The sequence below is a fragment of the Lepidochelys kempii genome, chromosome 16 (genome assembly GCF_965140285.1).
Source record: "Lepidochelys kempii isolate rLepKem1 chromosome 16, rLepKem1.hap1, whole genome shotgun sequence".
Taxonomy (NCBI): Eukaryota; Metazoa; Chordata; order Testudines; family Cheloniidae; genus Lepidochelys; species Lepidochelys kempii.
The window spans coordinates 11,737,043-11,753,864 of NC_136395.1; the positions used below are offsets into that span (position 1 = coordinate 11,737,043).

Sequence of the window (16,822 nt, forward strand, 5' to 3'; positions counted from 1 at the left end):
AATGCAAAGATGTTCCAGAGAATCATCTGGAGCAATTTAGTTATATATACAGAGAGTTTGCAGATAAGTGTATATATAAATAAACCAAAGGTTTAGCATTGTGCTTCCTTAATTCTGGGGACACTTTTCAGCCATTTCCAGGGTCCCAGATCCGCTTCTTTCAAAGCAGTCTCGGATTCAGCTTATTCCAACCTGTCCCCATAGTGACCCTTCCTGTAATTTACTAACAAGGGCCATCTAGATGAGGAAAAGTGAGGTCTCTTTGGAGCCACGTTCTAAAGCAGTTTGGTGGATAAGAAAAGAAAGAATAGAAAAAGTAAATCTGGAAGGTGAAATACCTGTGGTAACCAGTGCTGTCAAAGTCTGAGCACCTTGGCCATCAACTAGACCATGCAGTTGGACAGTGTAATTAGTGGTGGCTCTTAGGTTGGTGATTACAAAACTCCGTGAGGCCCCTGGCACTGTGTACACCAGGGAATCCAAAGGCAAGTCAGAGTTTATAACTTCTAAAACAAAGCGATCAAAGGCAGCATCCTGAGCTTCCCATGTGAGGGACACACTGTCTGAGGTAGCGTTTGAGACAGTTAGTTTGCTAAGGAGAGGTTCGTCTACTAGAGGAAGAAAAACAAATGGAAATGTGTCGGAATTATTAGAACCAAAAATAAAATCAAATAAAATCAATGTCAGAAATGGAAAAGACCTATTTAATCACATTTTCTGCACCATGACCCCTCTCATCTTAGCCAAAAGCTCACCAGGATCCCCCTCCCATTTAGCAGAATGAGATGGGCAGCATGATTTTGACTCACTGACACCTGTTTGCAATCCTGCTGGGGGTCTTGATCCCCAGGCTGAGAAACCCTAATTCATCCCTCTGCCAGGATACCACTCCCCACCTACAAATGTATCTGCTATTGACTTGATCACAGATACTTCATATTACGCTGAACTGCGACTGGCATCCTAAAGTTCCATAGAACTCTCTGTCAATCATGTCAGCAGCAGCATCCCCTTGTTACAATTCCTCCTACTTATACGGATTTTAAGATAAAGCACGGTCTAGTCCTTGCAATCTGTGAGGAGATATAACCTGCATTACTTGTATAATCTCTCACCAAATTAATGTAGGCACCTTGTTTTGAGATAACTTTGTGACCAGTGGTCCCGATTTTACAGGGACAGTCACGATTTTGGGGGCTTTTTCTTATATAGGTGTCTATTGCCCCCCACCCCCATCCTGCTTTTTCACACTTGCGCTCTGGTCACCCTAGCAGAGAACCATTTGCATATGAGGTCATATGAATGGAGTCACTATGGGTAATAAAAGATTACTGCATGTGATACAGAACCCTCCCTTGAGTAATCCATCTACTTTTGTAATTTGCTGGTTTTCTACTTCTAATTCAATTTTGCGTACATACAACAATAGGATTCCTTCTTTCCTTGGAATGGCTGTGCTACAGAGATCCAGATGTGAAACTTCAGGCTGTTCTAGGTGCTTAGAGTAAAATCCATACCAGTGCAGCCAGCCAGCCCAGGGCCGTGAACCACTTCAGTCCCATGTAAAACCTAATCTGAGGTCTTAAATGGGATTAAATCTTAAATGGGATTAAAATAGGGCATCGGCCTTATATAATTCCTCTGCTGTGGAGTCAGTTTCACCCACACCCCATTCAAAAAGAAGAAAAAGCTTTGCCTATACATCTGCCTATTCAAGAGAAATAACCCCCCTAAATGCAACGTAACAGGTACGAACACATGTTGCCACACTGAGGTGTGCCTAGAGAAGTGTTGGCTCCATGCTCAGCCCCTAAGCAAACTTGTTGGGGTTCTCTACCAGAAGCTGCCCCTGCTTGGATGGAGCCGAGAGGAAAGAAAGCTGATTATTTCTGTTGTGAATAAGAACATCCCTCATCGCCGTGATGTCCTTTCCCTGCACTGGACAGGCGGGTTAAACATAATTGTACAGGTTAAAATAACGCCTGCAGCTCTTCATCAGAAGGCGTTGTAGGGGGAGGTAAAGGATTTGGTACCGGGGGGGTTGGCTGGGGAAGGTAAGGGTGAGGGAAAGGTAAGGTCCTGTAAAGAAGAGTTCGGAGAAAGCGGAGTGAGTATGCGAGGTAGGTTTATATACCTGTAGTAGCTGCAACACTTATTGCCTTTGTGCGGAAACCACGCGTGCTCCCAGAGAGGTAGACAATAAAATCAGTTTTGGGGGAAAGCCCTGAGATATGAGCAGTCCTTAAGTTGCCTGAAATGTTGTACTCCATGGGCTCCTGTAACCTGCTAGAATCAATAATTTCAATGGTAAAGGTCTTGAAGGCCTCATCCGTGGCTGTCCAGGAAAGGTTGAAGCTTTCGGGGGTAATGCTGGAAACCGTTAGTTCACCAACTTCAGGTTCTGCTGCTGAAGAGGAAAACAAAAGGAGTGAGAATTAGATGCCCCCTCTGAAGCCATATGTTCAGAAATGCTGTGCTTGCATCTACAGCTACCACTGTTCTACGTTGAAAAGAGGAATGGAGGGTTCGAATAACAGGTTGCTGCAAGCGGACATGAGCTAAGGGAAAGAATGTCAAAAAGAGAAAGCGTCTAACAGTGCTGCATAAATGAAAGCTGTAAGACTGCAATGGTTGTCCATGCTTCTGAGCGCAGCCAAGCATCCTTGCGTATGTCTTCACTGCAGCTGGGACCATGCTCCCCAGCGCAGGTAGACAGACACACACTACCTCTACTCAATCTAGTGTGCTAAAAATAGCAGTGTAGCCGGGGTAGCATCGGCAGCTGTCCAGGCTAGCCACCTGAATACCAATCCACCTGGACCCTCTGGGTACCTACTTGGATGGCTAGCCCAAGCCTTCACCTATGCTACCCCCTGCCACTCTGCTATTTTTAGTGTGCTACCTCACACCAAGCTAGTACATGTCTGTTTACCAATACTGGGAATCACATTCCCAGCTGCAGTGTCGATGTACCCGTTGAGGTCTGAGCATGAAAGCAGATGTGTAAGAACACACCAAGGGCCTTAAAGACCTGGAGAATACACTTCACTGATTCAAATTCGCTGAAACTAGATCCATGGCTTAGTCAAGGAAAAAGGGACGAGTTTCATTTGAGCTGTTCCTCTCTCCCTTCCCGATTAAAACACACAAAAGTTGGCATCTAGTCCTAGAGCTTGACCCAAAGTACAAAGCTGTGGTAGCTCCCTGGGGCTTCCTTCCCTTCTGCAGACATCCCTGACAGGCCTCCAAAAGGCATGAAACATTCTGACAATGGAAAATCCCCTGGAAAGAAAAGTCTTGAAAAGCCAAGTGGTGAGTGTGACTGAAATAGAAGGGAAAACCCCAGTAGGGTGTCATCTGCTGTTTCCAATAAACTAACAGAGACTGAGCAATGGCTAAGCCACACTTCGGCAGGACACTGTTGGTATGTCTACATGGCAAGCAGAAATCCGTGGCAGCGAGTCTCAGAGCCCAAGTCTACAGATTTGGGTTTGCTCTACAGTGCTAAAAATAGCAGTGTAGCTGTCCAGGCTTGAGTTGGGGTCTGTTTTCTTTTTAACCCCCTAAAGATTACTTTCTCCACCTCAAGGAGATTTATGTCCACTGTGACTAGACTATAATCCGATATCAACCCATACTCAGAACTCCTAATGGAAGCTTTTAGTGAAAAGTCAATGGCAGTATATAGTGCAAAGCAAGCAATTCATGTCATAAAAACCACTCTAGCCAAGCCAAGCCACGTAACGCACCACAGCAAAAAGCAAACAGTACATCCTCATTTCTGTAATTCAGTTATAAATTTTCCTAGTTCCTTCTAGCTGCTGGATAAAATGTGCTCTGAGAGAGCAAACAAGAGTAAGTCTGAGCCATCCTCCAAGCTAGAGAGAAGTTGCAGCAGGTTACAAAGGACTTTAAGGAAGGGTCCTGTGAATACTGCCTGAAACAGATTGTTAGTGCATCTGAAGGAAGAGCCACTGTGTCCCAGCCATTGTCACTGAGTAAATGAGATATAGAAAGCCCCATTAATTATAGTCTTTCTGAGTATCTAAAAGTGGCAGTGGCATGGAACAATCCAAGGAAGGATATGTTTGACTTGTTACAGTAGAAGTGCACTGGGTTGCAGGAGATATACTCCTAAGGCATAGACAAATGAGAGTGGCTGCAATCCATTGCAAGTACAGAACAGGTAGTGCAAATAAAAAAAAATCTGCAAGGTGAAGATGAGGGACAAAATCCAAATTGGAAGGGAAAGAAAATCAAATATCTGACTGGGCAGATGGAACACATGGTCTAGGTTCTCTATATCTGAGGGTTAATTATTTAGAGTTTTGTAGATCATTAAAACAGTGTTATTTTTTATTTATGAGAGATAGGCCTGAACCAAAACCATGGAACATCTTTGAGGGATGCAAGATCTGGTTATGAATGTGGAGACTAGTGCCCATCTCTACTTTTCATCAACCCAGATACCATATTTACATCAGTGAAAGGTGAATGCATATCAATGAAAGGTGTAGAGATGAGTCATACAAATTACTTTCATTATTATTGATAATTTTACGCAATTTTTGGTTGTGTAGGACCTGAGTCTTCTCTCAGCTACACCAGCTTTACACCGGTGTAATTCTGTTGACTTTAGTGGAGTTACTCCTGATTTACACATTGTGAGAGCAGTAACAGATTCATACTGATTAACAGCCCAATAGATGAGATCACCTATTAGCAGTAATTCCATATTGTTTTTTGTGCTTTGTTTTGAACATAACTTTTGGAATCCAAGAAACACAAGTGCTCATGGCCTTGAATATCTGGGCTATAAAGTCAGGTTTTCACAGGTTTCACAGGACAACGTCTGCTCTTTCTGATCATGTGCAATGGACATTTGGGTCTTGCAATTAGTTCCAACCAGAGAAGTGAGTAAAATAAGCAAAAATAAGTTGTTCTAAGGACAAATGGGAGCTCCTGAAAGCAAATGACAGCATGGTGGCCCTGAGACTCTCATTAGAAAATCTGATCATCACGAGACATTTCCAGGCATGATATGTTCAGCCAAGCTTTGATAAGCCTTGAGGATTAAGGGTGGTCATGCAAAAGAGTGCAGACATCCAAGCTCTCACTGGACACTGCAATAGCGCTGGCCTATATGCCTCTCTGCAAAGAAAGAAGTAGCATGGAAACCGATGAATAAATTAGAAAGGGTACCTGTTGTGGTGTTAACAGAAAGGGGTTTGGTCCTGTAGCCCTGAATCACACCATAAAGTGTGACAGTGTAGGGCATGTTAGCCTTGAGGCCAGTAACATTCACAAAGCGTAGGCTGCCTGGGACTGTGAGATTCTGAGCTTCTTCTGGATTGTTAGGCTCCTGCACCTGAATGACAAAAGTCTCATAGGCCCCTTCTGCGGCTGTCCAGTTGAGTTGGAAACCATCCCAGCTAACCTTCGATACTGTAAACTTTCCGAGCTCAGGTTCCTCCTCTGAATATGGACAGAGAGTCAATTAGTTACTCAAATTACAGATTAAAGTAACAAATAATTGGGGTGCTGCCTGATGACTTTCCACGCTAATGAATTTCAGTTATAATTAGTGTTCCTATAGATGCACTATATCACACACTTCTAGATTGATGACAGGTTTCAGAGTAGCAGCCGTATTAGTCTGTATCCCATGAAGTGAGCAGTAGCTCACGAAAGCTCATGCTCAAATAAATTTCTTAGTCTCTAAGGTGCCACAAGTCCTCCTTTTCTTTTTTCTAGATTTATCTCTGCCCTTGATAACTCAGTGGAAAGCTTCCTTGAGACTTGGCAATGCAGAGCTGTACAATAAGCAGAGAGCAACAATAATAAATAATCATTTTAATACTATAATATTTCATGTAGGAAGCAGCTTTGGAGCTTAGAGCATTTTACAAACATTAATTAAACCTCCTTGTGAGGCAAGTCAGTATTTCTAGAACCATCTTACAGCTGCCATTAACAATTCAATGTTTGCTACTCTAAAGTGATTGTGATACTGCTGTATTTCCTGTTCCAAGGTTAGACAGATACAGAAGTTCCTGTAAGTACCAGGGCTGTGAAGTTTATGTTTTTAATGGGGTCCACTTGAAGCAAGGTTGGTTTCGTTTGTTTTCAAATAATCAATTCCTAATTCAAAATGACAAAGAATGAATAGTGGTTTCTTTGCCCGTACATGCCCATCTTTAGAGATTTGCCCTAATTGTGGTTAACACAAGTTTAATGAGGGCAGATAACAATAACTTCTTTAAAAAGACAAGCTTATTATTTCAAAAGAAGAATCTCAGTGACATGCTATAGAAAGCCCTCCTGTGGTGAGGGAAGACAAGTGACAGACATTACGTTTTTCAAAGTCACGCTGGAAAATAGCATCTTCTTATCTGTTGGTTATGCATGGGGAATCTCCTCTTTTAATCTGTGGCTAACTTTCGGACTGGGCTCATTCCATAGCTCTCTTCTCTCTTATTTGCAATGGCTGAAATCAAGGTAGAGCAGCCCTAATAATGATGACAGGGCCTGATTGTGCAACCCTTACACACGTTGCTGAGCACTTACTCGTGAGAGATGTTCCACTAGGACCTGATTTTCAGTTATACTCAAGGTTCCTTTAAGCCACATTGATGTAAGGTGCTTTAAAGGTGTGCACCCATTTTAAGGCAGGTTGGTGTAAAGGGGCCTTAGTGTAAATGAGAACCAGGCCCAATGAGATTACTTGTGTAGTTGCTTATCATGTAAAGTAAGGGTTGCACATAGTGTATGTGTGCTTGCATGTATTGCATGCCCTAATGCATACAGTATGGGCCTAATTTTCAGAAATGCTGAGCCATCAATGGGAGCTCCCATTGACTTAACTGGATTTCTGAATACTCAGGCCCTATATCTCTGTATAGGAAAGTGGTATCACTCAGGTCCACTGAAGCACCAACTAGCTGCCTCCCATCTCCCTTTGACCCTCAAGAGATGACACTGTACAGAGTAACTTTTCAAATCAGTGCTGCTCAAGAACTTTGCATGAGCTGTTTTAACAAAAATAGGGATCAGACACTCGTTATGATATAATGCAAAAGGGAGAATGCAGGCTGGAAAAGAAATCAGTGATCATTTGATGGCAGTAGAGATAAAATAAGACATTAATTTAAAATCAAAATACACCCCCCTCCCCCCAAAAAAAGAAGTCAAGTCACAGCGAAGTCTTTCAAGGAAAAACATTATCTATTTTGCAAATGCCATAACAACTTAAAAGCCATTCAGATTTCCCTGGACATAAAATTCAATTTCCATTCTCTTCCAAGACGCAGGCTCACAAAAACACTTTTCCTTTCAGTTTCCTGTTCAGGGACATGCATGTCTGATCTGGAAATGCATCCAACTCCCATCATGCTTTCCTGTTCTCATACACAAATCATGCAATGCACCAATTCCAATTGCTGGGGAGCTCGGCCAGCCTCACCAGTAAAGCCTTGACCATACATGACAACAGAGATGACAACAACATGGGGAGTGAGATGAAGAGATGATGTTTCTTAGGTTAAAAAAAAAAAAGATATAGCACGTCGTAGAAAAAGATGAGACTGTTCTAGCCATTTCCATACCAGTGATTTTGTTACTGGCACGTGGACAGGGAGTATTACTAGTCTATTGTCTGTTTCTCCAACTCTACATTTGCATCTCGGTACCTAATCATTAGTGAATTGCACTCAGAGTTTATACGGTTGTTTCCTTTTACTGTTGTATTGCTCAAGGAGAAATGAATATGCAAAAGGAAAATAAGAGGCTGTTTAAAAACTCTGAAAATCCCCACTCACAATGTGTTACAATCTTTTTTTTTCCCCCTTTCAGACATCACCACTTCCATGGAAACACTGCCAGATACTACCTCCTTGCAATCTTCCTTTTGTTTGGATCACAATCCAAACAAAACCCAGTCACATATCCTGCTATTTCCATGTGTCTTATAAATAGCTGATGCATCGAATCCCGTCTTTGCATGCAATCTGTAAAGGGAGAATCAATGCTATGCCCCTTCAAAAGCTGGATGGGGAACTGTCCATGCTACATAACTCATTCCAAAGCAACAGGAGTTTTGTCCCATGCAGAAAATAATTTCAGAAGGAAGCCATCTCTCATGAAGCCTGGCATTTCTGCAATGGAACTGCAGTACAAGATGAAACCCAGAATGTCAAAGCAGAAATGAGAACATATGGATAACAAAATCCATAGAAAATACCTGTGGCAGCTAGAGCATCCAGTGACTGAGAGAGCTGACCTTGAGTGCTTCCACGGAGATTAATCAGGTATTGTGTGCCAGCTGTGAGATTGATAAATTCTGTTTCTCGTAGGTTTCCGGGCACAGAGATTTCCTGGGTCCTGTTTAAACTGGGCAGGCTTTTCAGGGTGATAAAGAACTGATCAAATAACGCATCTTGTGCTGCCCAGGATACTGTGAAACTATTGAAAGTCCTGCCCGTTATTTTAAGGTCATGAAGTTGGGCAGTGAATTCCAGGGTGGAAAAATCAGTGGGTACTGAAAGCAGAGTGTGAGAATCAGTGCTTGGGTTTGTTAAGTAACTTAGCTCAGTAGGTGCTGGGCTGGTAGGATTAAGTGTTGTTTCGCTGTCTGATTCTCCAGGTGCTGTGACTAGATGTGCTAAACAGAGGTAAATCACAAGTTAAGTTTTCCTTATTAAAAAAAAATAAAATAAAAGGCAAAGAAACCAAATGATGCCTAACATCTGAGAATGGTTAGTTTCTGCAGTTTGCATTAAAGATCACTAGACACAGAGAAAGCAGATGGGGTAGCTGATTGTTTGGAGACTGAATCCAGGTCATAAGCAGAGGAAGCATTACAAAGCATAATGTCAGTCTCATACCAGCCACACTCAATGGTAGCTCTCGAGCATCAATCACAATAGCTAGCAATTTAAGGACACTAGTTTTCAGTAGAGATACAGTGTAAATCAGCCTAGCTTCATTGACTTCCACGGAGCTATGCTGATTTACACTGGCTAAGAATTTGGCCCTCAATCTCTTAAACATGCCTTCTATCCACACAATATGACGGGTAAAACTGCTGATGGAAACGGGAAATGGAATGCATGCTAGGACTGCAAACATATCTGAGACAGACTGAGAATTCAGCTATAGCAGTAGCATTGCTAACTTTCTTCCTACCCGAAGAAAAACAAACGTGGAGCTGTTTCTGTCTGTACACATGCCTCATTCTTAAAAAAAATAAAATGTGAGCCTTCTTTCTTTAAGAGCTCCACAAGACAAAGAGATGAGCCAGCACTTGCTCTGTGCATGGGTTTCCATGCTACCCAAGAGTAACATGCCTTAGACCACAATCAGCCTTTGGGATTCTGAGCATTGCACCGATAAGAGAGAACGCCCATCGCAGTTGGAGAGCAACAGGCAGAGAACTTTTCTGAGACTTCAATTAGCCATGCAGCATTATCTCTTCATTCGTGGACTAGCCACATCATTCCACACTGAAAGGGCTCCCCTGCTTTCTTGTCTCAGTAGCATTCATTTAAAAGACAGTGAGCAGCCTTCCACCACCAGGCAGATCAGCATGGGTACATAGCCTCGATTCAATATCTGTCTCCAAACTGACAAAATACTAGCATAGCACAAAAATGTTTGCAGAGAGAAAGAACAATTAAAACATCTTGAAACAAAAGCAAAAAAAGAAAAGAAAAGAAAAGAAAAGAAAAGAAAAGAAAAAGCGATATCTAGAAAATACATTTCCAGCACTCATGTAAAGTACTTTTCTGCTGATCTTCAAGAAATCTGAAAGCCTATGGAAACCATTCACTCATACTGGTCATGGATCTGTGTAACTCTATTATTGACTTAGATAGAGTTCCACCTGATTTACTCCAGTCTGAGACCAGAATCTATATACTGTATAAATGAAAGACAGTATCTTTATTACCATGATAGTGCATTACCTACCATGAGCATTACTATACTAATTCCCATTTTGCCAGTGAGGATACTGAGTTAGCCTATAGTTGTTAACTGGCTTTTATCAGAGTCATTATGTTCATGTGATAGCCATAGGGGAGAAAAATTGAGGAAAGCATGCAACATCTAAGTATTAACCTCCTACAAGTCTGTGAACTGCTGTTACACTGGCTGCATTTTGCCAAGACTTGCCACCCGTTCTTTTCTAAGTATTTGTGGCAACAGCAGAATCTGAGGTGTGTGTTAGTTGAAGGCAAATGCTGCCTAAATGTTGACTACTCTACATGCATTCTACTAGCTAACATATATTGTAGAGTACATCCAACTATATAGACATGCACTGGATACATACACAGAACATGAGAATTAGGGGGAACAGCAAAATTATCATAGAGATATGGGGTCCGTTATACAAATTGAAATGGAGATCGTGGAGACGTGCAGAAAAGAACGCACAGCATGGAAAGATGTGAGCGGAAAAGGCAGACTGATTTTATACATCCTTTTGCACTTGCTGCAGAGATAAACGCATAACTAAGGGGACAGGGTGAACATTAGAGCTAGTTAACCATTTCTGAATTTCAGAAATGTGACAAAATTTCACAATTTCAGAAAAGAAGGGGAAAGATTTCAGTGATATTTCCACAAAATTCTAGCCCTCCCCCTATTGGTTTTGAGAAGCTTCAAAGTTGATCAAAGGTTTTCAATTGCCCAAATATAATTTTTTTGTAATTCCAAAATAAAAAGGGGAATTTTTGGAAAAAAGTCACAATTTTCTTCCTTTTTTTCTGTCCAGCCCTACAGAAAATGACTCCATTTTAATTATTTATTCTATTATTTGCAGGCAAGGACTTAATTTGTCATGCAGTCTGCTAATAGCAAAAAAGGATGGTGGAGTATATGATAACTCCAGTGAGTAACTCACATGAAGGGGACACCCTTGCAACTAGTATTGAATTCTGGATCTAACTATTACCAGTAGGTTAAACGTACTGGGCCAAATGCTGCCCTTAGTTTTGCCCATGGGATTCCACTGACTTCAGTTGGAGTTGCAGGGCATAAATTGGCCCATGACATGCAGGTAAAGTTACACTGTCATATTATTTACAATCATTTTGTTGCAAAACTAGCTAGGGATACTGTTTGAGGGTTTAATAACAAGACCCACAAAGGGGAAATGAATGGATGATAAGTAGAGAGAAAACCAGATTAGCTCAAAACTAACCCATAATAGAAAAATGAATGGCTTAGTGTACAGACATAGAACGGAGACATAGAAAATAGCTGGATACATGGAAAACATCCAGGTAATGTAGCTAGTGATAGCTATCAATGTGTAAGAGATTGTTAACTAGATGAATGGACAACAGAAAATGTAACAGTTTGATTGTTGAATAACAAAGTGGGTGTGTGGCAGAGACACGTGAAGATAACAACAGTTAGATAACTGGACAAAAGAGAGACAAACTAGAAACTCTGGATGGATGGGTGAGAGCCAGACAGAATGTCACCTAGTAGAACGATGAGTGAATAGCAAACGCACAGGAATTAAACACATGAAAGGGCATTTGGATGGACAACAGATAAATTGCTATGAGAATTCCTTGTCAAAGTGAAATACCTATATTTATTATCCTGAGGGTAAAAAATTCAAACGGAGGTGTCCCTTTTATACATATAGCCTATTCTTTCCTATATGGATGTTCTTGGACTTTCTAAAGGAATTCCATTTTAATTCCTCACTAGTACTTTCACTATGAAGAACGTTAATGTTCTGCCTGGAAGTCAGATTTCTCTGGGTGCTTGGTACAGAGCTGGGAGTGTTACTTTCTACTATTTCTTGTTTCTGTCTTTTGCTTTATTTATTGGAAAGAGGTGGCCACAATCAATTCAGTGCCAGGTCTTCCATCAACCCAAGTTCTATGCCTCAGGGCTCTCACCCTCCCCAGATAGGATTTTGGCATCAGGGTCAACCATGAAACCTCCATCGTATTTTGGGCCCTCCATTTAAATATCCCTCTCTTCTGTCTCAGCTAGATGGTTACGCTAGCTTTGTACCATTGGAGAACAACAAAGGGGAAGTAATTGGTGGCCAGGATCTGATTTAAGGTCTTACTTGTGGTGGATTAATATACCACAATGGCTACCATTAAAAATTCTGTATTGCCAGTAGTCACTAGATACTGATATCTGCAATACCCATTTATGCCTCTGTTTTAAACAGGAATCCGATGTGGTAACTGTGTAGCATCTGTTGGCAAATTACTTTTCAGTGATAACCACTGCAGGTTCCTGTCAGGCTGACTCACCTATTCATTGTTGATAATATTACTTTGAGCTTGGGAAAACAGGGACAAAACTTCAGACAAGCAGAAGCCATAAGAGAAAGAAGGACTGACACAGAATATTGTCAAGGGTCCTCAGCAGATAGAAAGAATCTTCTTTAGTCATTCAACAGAGTAGGAAGCTGCCTTCTCCAAGCCATGCTCCCATTCAGCTCTTGACCTGTAACTCACTTCCATAGACAAGAAAGCATCTCATCCAAGACATGCCAGTAGTCACTGAACAATCTGTGCACTGTTGCAGAGGAATGTTAAGCAGGCACTCAGCTATTATAAAGTCCATTCATTTATTTCCACATGCCACTCATGCGTAACATACTACTGTCCCTCCTTCTCCAGCATCCACATTATGCTGCTCAGGCATCGCTCCAGAACTGGAGCAGGGAGAAACAAAGATGCAATCTGATTGCTCAGTTTCCTCAAAGCTGGGCTATGTGGTTACACTACAAATTGACTCTCTGCCTCCATAAATGTATTTGGAAAGATATGCTGGAGAAATGGCCTTTCCAGCTAATACATGGCTTGTTCCTCTTTGCTTCTCATGTCATTCTAAACTGCAAATATACCATGATCCTGGGTGGAACAACTAACAAAGTGGACCATGATTAGGGACCCCTTAGTTAACAACTGAAAAGATGTACCTGTTGTAGCCACAGCTTCAAGAGGATGGGAGCGCTGTCCTCCAATCATTCCGTACACCTTGATTTTATAGGATGTGTTAGCCTGGAGGCCATCAATCACAGTGCCTAAGGAGTCTCCAGGCATGAAGACTTCTGCAAGAGGCCCAGCTGCCAATGCCACCTCCTTGTACTCCACCACAAAACTAGTGTAGGCTCCTGAGTCCACCTTCCACGAGAGACTAAAGCCATGCGCTGTCACATTGGAGACCACAACATCCCTCAGCGTATCCTCCCCCATCCCAGAAGCCTCTGAGCTCCAAGATCCAGAGTACTCATCTGGGCCAGGAGTTGCCTCCCACTTTAGATCTAGACTACGTGTGGCTATAAAGAAATAAACAAGCAAAGGGTAGAATATGAAATACTTAATTCCTTCCTTTTTTTCAAAAGAACAAAAGTCAATGAACTGTGCACTTCATACTTATTACCGTCTAAGCAGATTTTGAAACCAGGACCTTCAGCACCAAAGCACAAACCTCTACCACATGAGCTAAAGGATCCATTCCGTTACTTGGTAGCCGTAGTTGACTGTTATCCACTAATGGGCTGGCCACTGAAGGAGATTGTGACACACACTCTTTGCCAGCGTGCTACACAATTTGCAAAGATTCTTAAGTTGTGTGTGCGTGCTTGCGTGCAAAGGGGGTGGATGTTGTTTATATTCTCAGAGGGAGATTGAAGAAAGTATGAGGGAGAACCAGCCAGACATACAACACATAAGAAAATAATGTCTTCAGCTCAACAGGAGCAATGCCTATCTTACAGGATTTCAGTAGGAGATAATTGGCAGATACAAACAAAAAAATCCTGCAAACCAAACCAAAGGCTCCCTGACCTCTGCAGGCCTGACTGAACAAACAGAAGTCAGGGAGGATTAAGGAGAAAGACTAAAATACACAACATGGGTAAAAGAAGGGAACTTTGAAAGCAAATACTCCCTGCCCTAAAGCAGGTTGTGCTCTATAAGCTGCATGTGAATCAGTTTCCTTTTTTTTTTTTTTTTCCAGTGCGGAGGACAAATCTCTCTTTTAATGAACGAGTGTTTCCAAGCTGCGCCCCTGGGTTCCTCCGCTGCATCCTTCCTAGAATACAAAGAGCTAGTTCGGTCCTACTCATGCTCCTGGTGCCTTCCACTTGAATCAGATACTCTCTGCTCCCTGCTGCTCAGAGCAAGCACTCCCCCGCCGCCCCATGGTGAAGCGGCGCAAAAGCCATCTCTCGCCGTAGGCAGAGTGTGAGAGCTAACAAGATTTGTTTTGCTTGGCCTGAGGACTGGAGGATCTCACACACGCTGGAACATGGACGGAATCATGAAAGCAGCAAGCCCCCAGTTCACACATCCACAAGATCTTATTTTACAGCCCCTGATTCTTATGCATTTGGGATGCATCCATCCCCAGTCAAGGGACAGATCCCAGAGATAGGTTACATCAACGAGTGCTGCTGCCTCTCTGGTGCTTCAGGAGCCTCTCGGTTTATTCACGGCCCAGAGCAAATGCTTAAAAAATTACACTGCTTTCATGCATTTTTTAAGATATCACAAGAAGATACAGAATAAGGTTTGAGGGGATTTGATTCTGATGCTAGACATGACTAGCTTGTGAAACTCCACATCAAGGTCCTTCTGATGTATGTTGTTTAAGCCTTTTCACCTTCTATGTGCATTTCTTGTGAGGGTCTGAAGATTCTTCAAAGAGAAGGAGGAGAAACAACCCTGGAAAGATCAAAGGTTTGCTCATCCCTGCAGTGTAGACCCTTGGCTTTGTTCTGTGTATCGGGGCCTGCTGAGTTTTCTCCCACTCGGCTACTGGCCTTATTTATTTATCATACAATTTACTTAATGTGGATGTTTACAGCATATGAACTCTCAGCTGTCTTGAATTATCCAACTCTGTATAGCATTTATAGGTACAGCTGGCATGAAAAATACTATGGAAAATAAAGTTGGGTTGGATTGGATTGACTGTGTGGCAGCAGAATAAGGTGCCTACTTCAATTTTCAGACTTTGCAATACCAGGCAATGTTCTCTTGTCTACAGCTGCTAATTTGTAAGATCTGAGATTTCTTGCATGGGTTTGTACTCTAGATGGAATTGAAGGAAAGAAAATGAAACTCCGAGGCCCAGATCTTCAGCTGGTGCCAACTGTTGTAACCTCACTGTTTTCAGTGTAGCTCTGCTGATTTATACCAGGTGAATGCTAGCCCACAATATTTAAACATAAAACACCCTGAAAACATATAGGAGCTGATTATCTTTTACCCTAAGGCCATAGCCTGATATAGTCCCATCTCTGGGCCCCATTTACACACTGAACAGTTCCTTACTCAACAAGAAGTCCCTCTGACTTCAGTAGAAACTCCTTGAGGAATAGGGTACTGCTCAAGGTGAATACTGGTGGACCAATGGCCTCTCTTTTATCGAGAAGTGTAGCAGTTGTGGTATCCAATGGACTCAAGGGACTGAGACTAACATTAGGACATCAGCTTTCCTCTCCTATTGAAAGAGAAAAATGGTGACAGGCAAAAGCGGAATTGTGAGGGCTCCAACCATGTTTTGATGCTTCCAGTGTCAAGAAAGGCTGCAATGAAAATTCATTAAGGTGGTGGGGGGGAATGTTAAAGGGGTGTGCTGTTAACATCTTTGTCCCCCTTCTTTGATTGCTAGAGTGCAGGGAAACAAAATAAACCATTAGACCGACACACACAAAATCGTCCAATTTAAAGCAAAGAACGAGGTTGTACATTCTCTGCTGGAGAATAAGTGTATTGTGGGGGTCACCTTAAGGGATAAGCAAGCACACAACAGAGGAGATGGAGAAAAACAAAGGGATAAGGAAAAGGCATGGCTACACCTCAGTTAGGCTTTCACACACTAGACAGAGAGAAACCAGGTTTTTACAGCCAGCTGACGTATTCAAAGCTGCTCCCCAGCAGCATCTTGGAAAGCCGGTGACATTTTGTTTGGACCATCTCACATGCTCTTTAAGAGGATCGGACACAGTGCACCCATTCAGATGCTGTTACTTACCAGTAGACTCCTTCACCATTGTGGGTTTGCTCTTGTGTCTGCCCTTCTCTGCCACTAGGGTGATGGTATATTCTGTACTAGCCTCCAGCCCTCGCAAGAGGTAAGAGGTGCTATCTGCTGGTATCTCAATTTCATTCTTCATCCCAGAGGGGATAATGTAAGTGAGGCGGTAGCGGTCGAACTTGGCCAGTGGTCTTCTCCAGTGGAGGGAGAGGGTCGTTTCAGTGTTATCAGTGACCTCCAAGTCCTTGGGGTTATCCAGATCTGCACATTAAACCACAGAGGTTATTTATACATCAGAATTTTTTCTGTTCCTCAGGGCAGGAGCTGTGTACTGCCATGTAGGTATTCTCTCAGCTAACTGCAGAAAAAGCCATAATTACTCTTGCTGCCTTAATAGATTCACTGTATAATGATAGCCTGATTTCCCTTTCTATGTCTTTCAGACCCTATTCCTTGGTCTAAATAGTAGCAGGTGAAGTTCCGTTTATGTGCAAACCAAACTGAATCCAGATCTCCCTCACTAACATTCATTTCAACAGGGCTGCATGGAGGAGAGGCAGAATCTGACCCCCTCATTTATTCATTTTTAAAAGGCATTCAGTTTCAGCTGTAATTCCAGCACTGAGCCCGTGTGATGAAACTAGAGCACAGGTGCTCAGCCTGGCAGTCATGGGGAGAGTGGGTGCCACAGACAGGTAGCAGGGGGTTGCAATTGCACGGCCCTTCCCACAGCAGTAATGGAAAGGGGGATGCCAGTACGGAAACAGGTCTGGGTACAAAAAGGGTTGAGATC

The 16,822-nt window shown here is 42.4% G+C and overlaps 1 protein-coding gene across 6 annotated transcripts in view; it reads right to left on the minus strand.

Moving 5' to 3' along the window:
• The window catches only part of TNC (tenascin C), a 92,348-nt gene that overhangs the window by 29,198 nt on the left and 46,328 nt on the right, over window positions 1–16,822 (minus strand). For 2 of the 6 annotated variants that reach the window (XM_073314117.2, XM_073314116.2), the window contains exon 10: window positions 16,027–16,290. In XM_073314117.2, the coding sequence (XP_073170218.2) occupies window positions 16,027–16,290 (264 nt within the window). Of the gene's footprint in view, window positions 1–338; window positions 612–2,134; window positions 2,408–5,202; window positions 5,476–8,239; window positions 8,660–12,961; window positions 13,322–16,026; window positions 16,291–16,822 lie in introns of all 6 variants that reach the window. The other 4 variants (XM_078849028.1, XM_073314113.2, XM_078849027.1 and 1 more) reach the window with 4 other exon arrangements.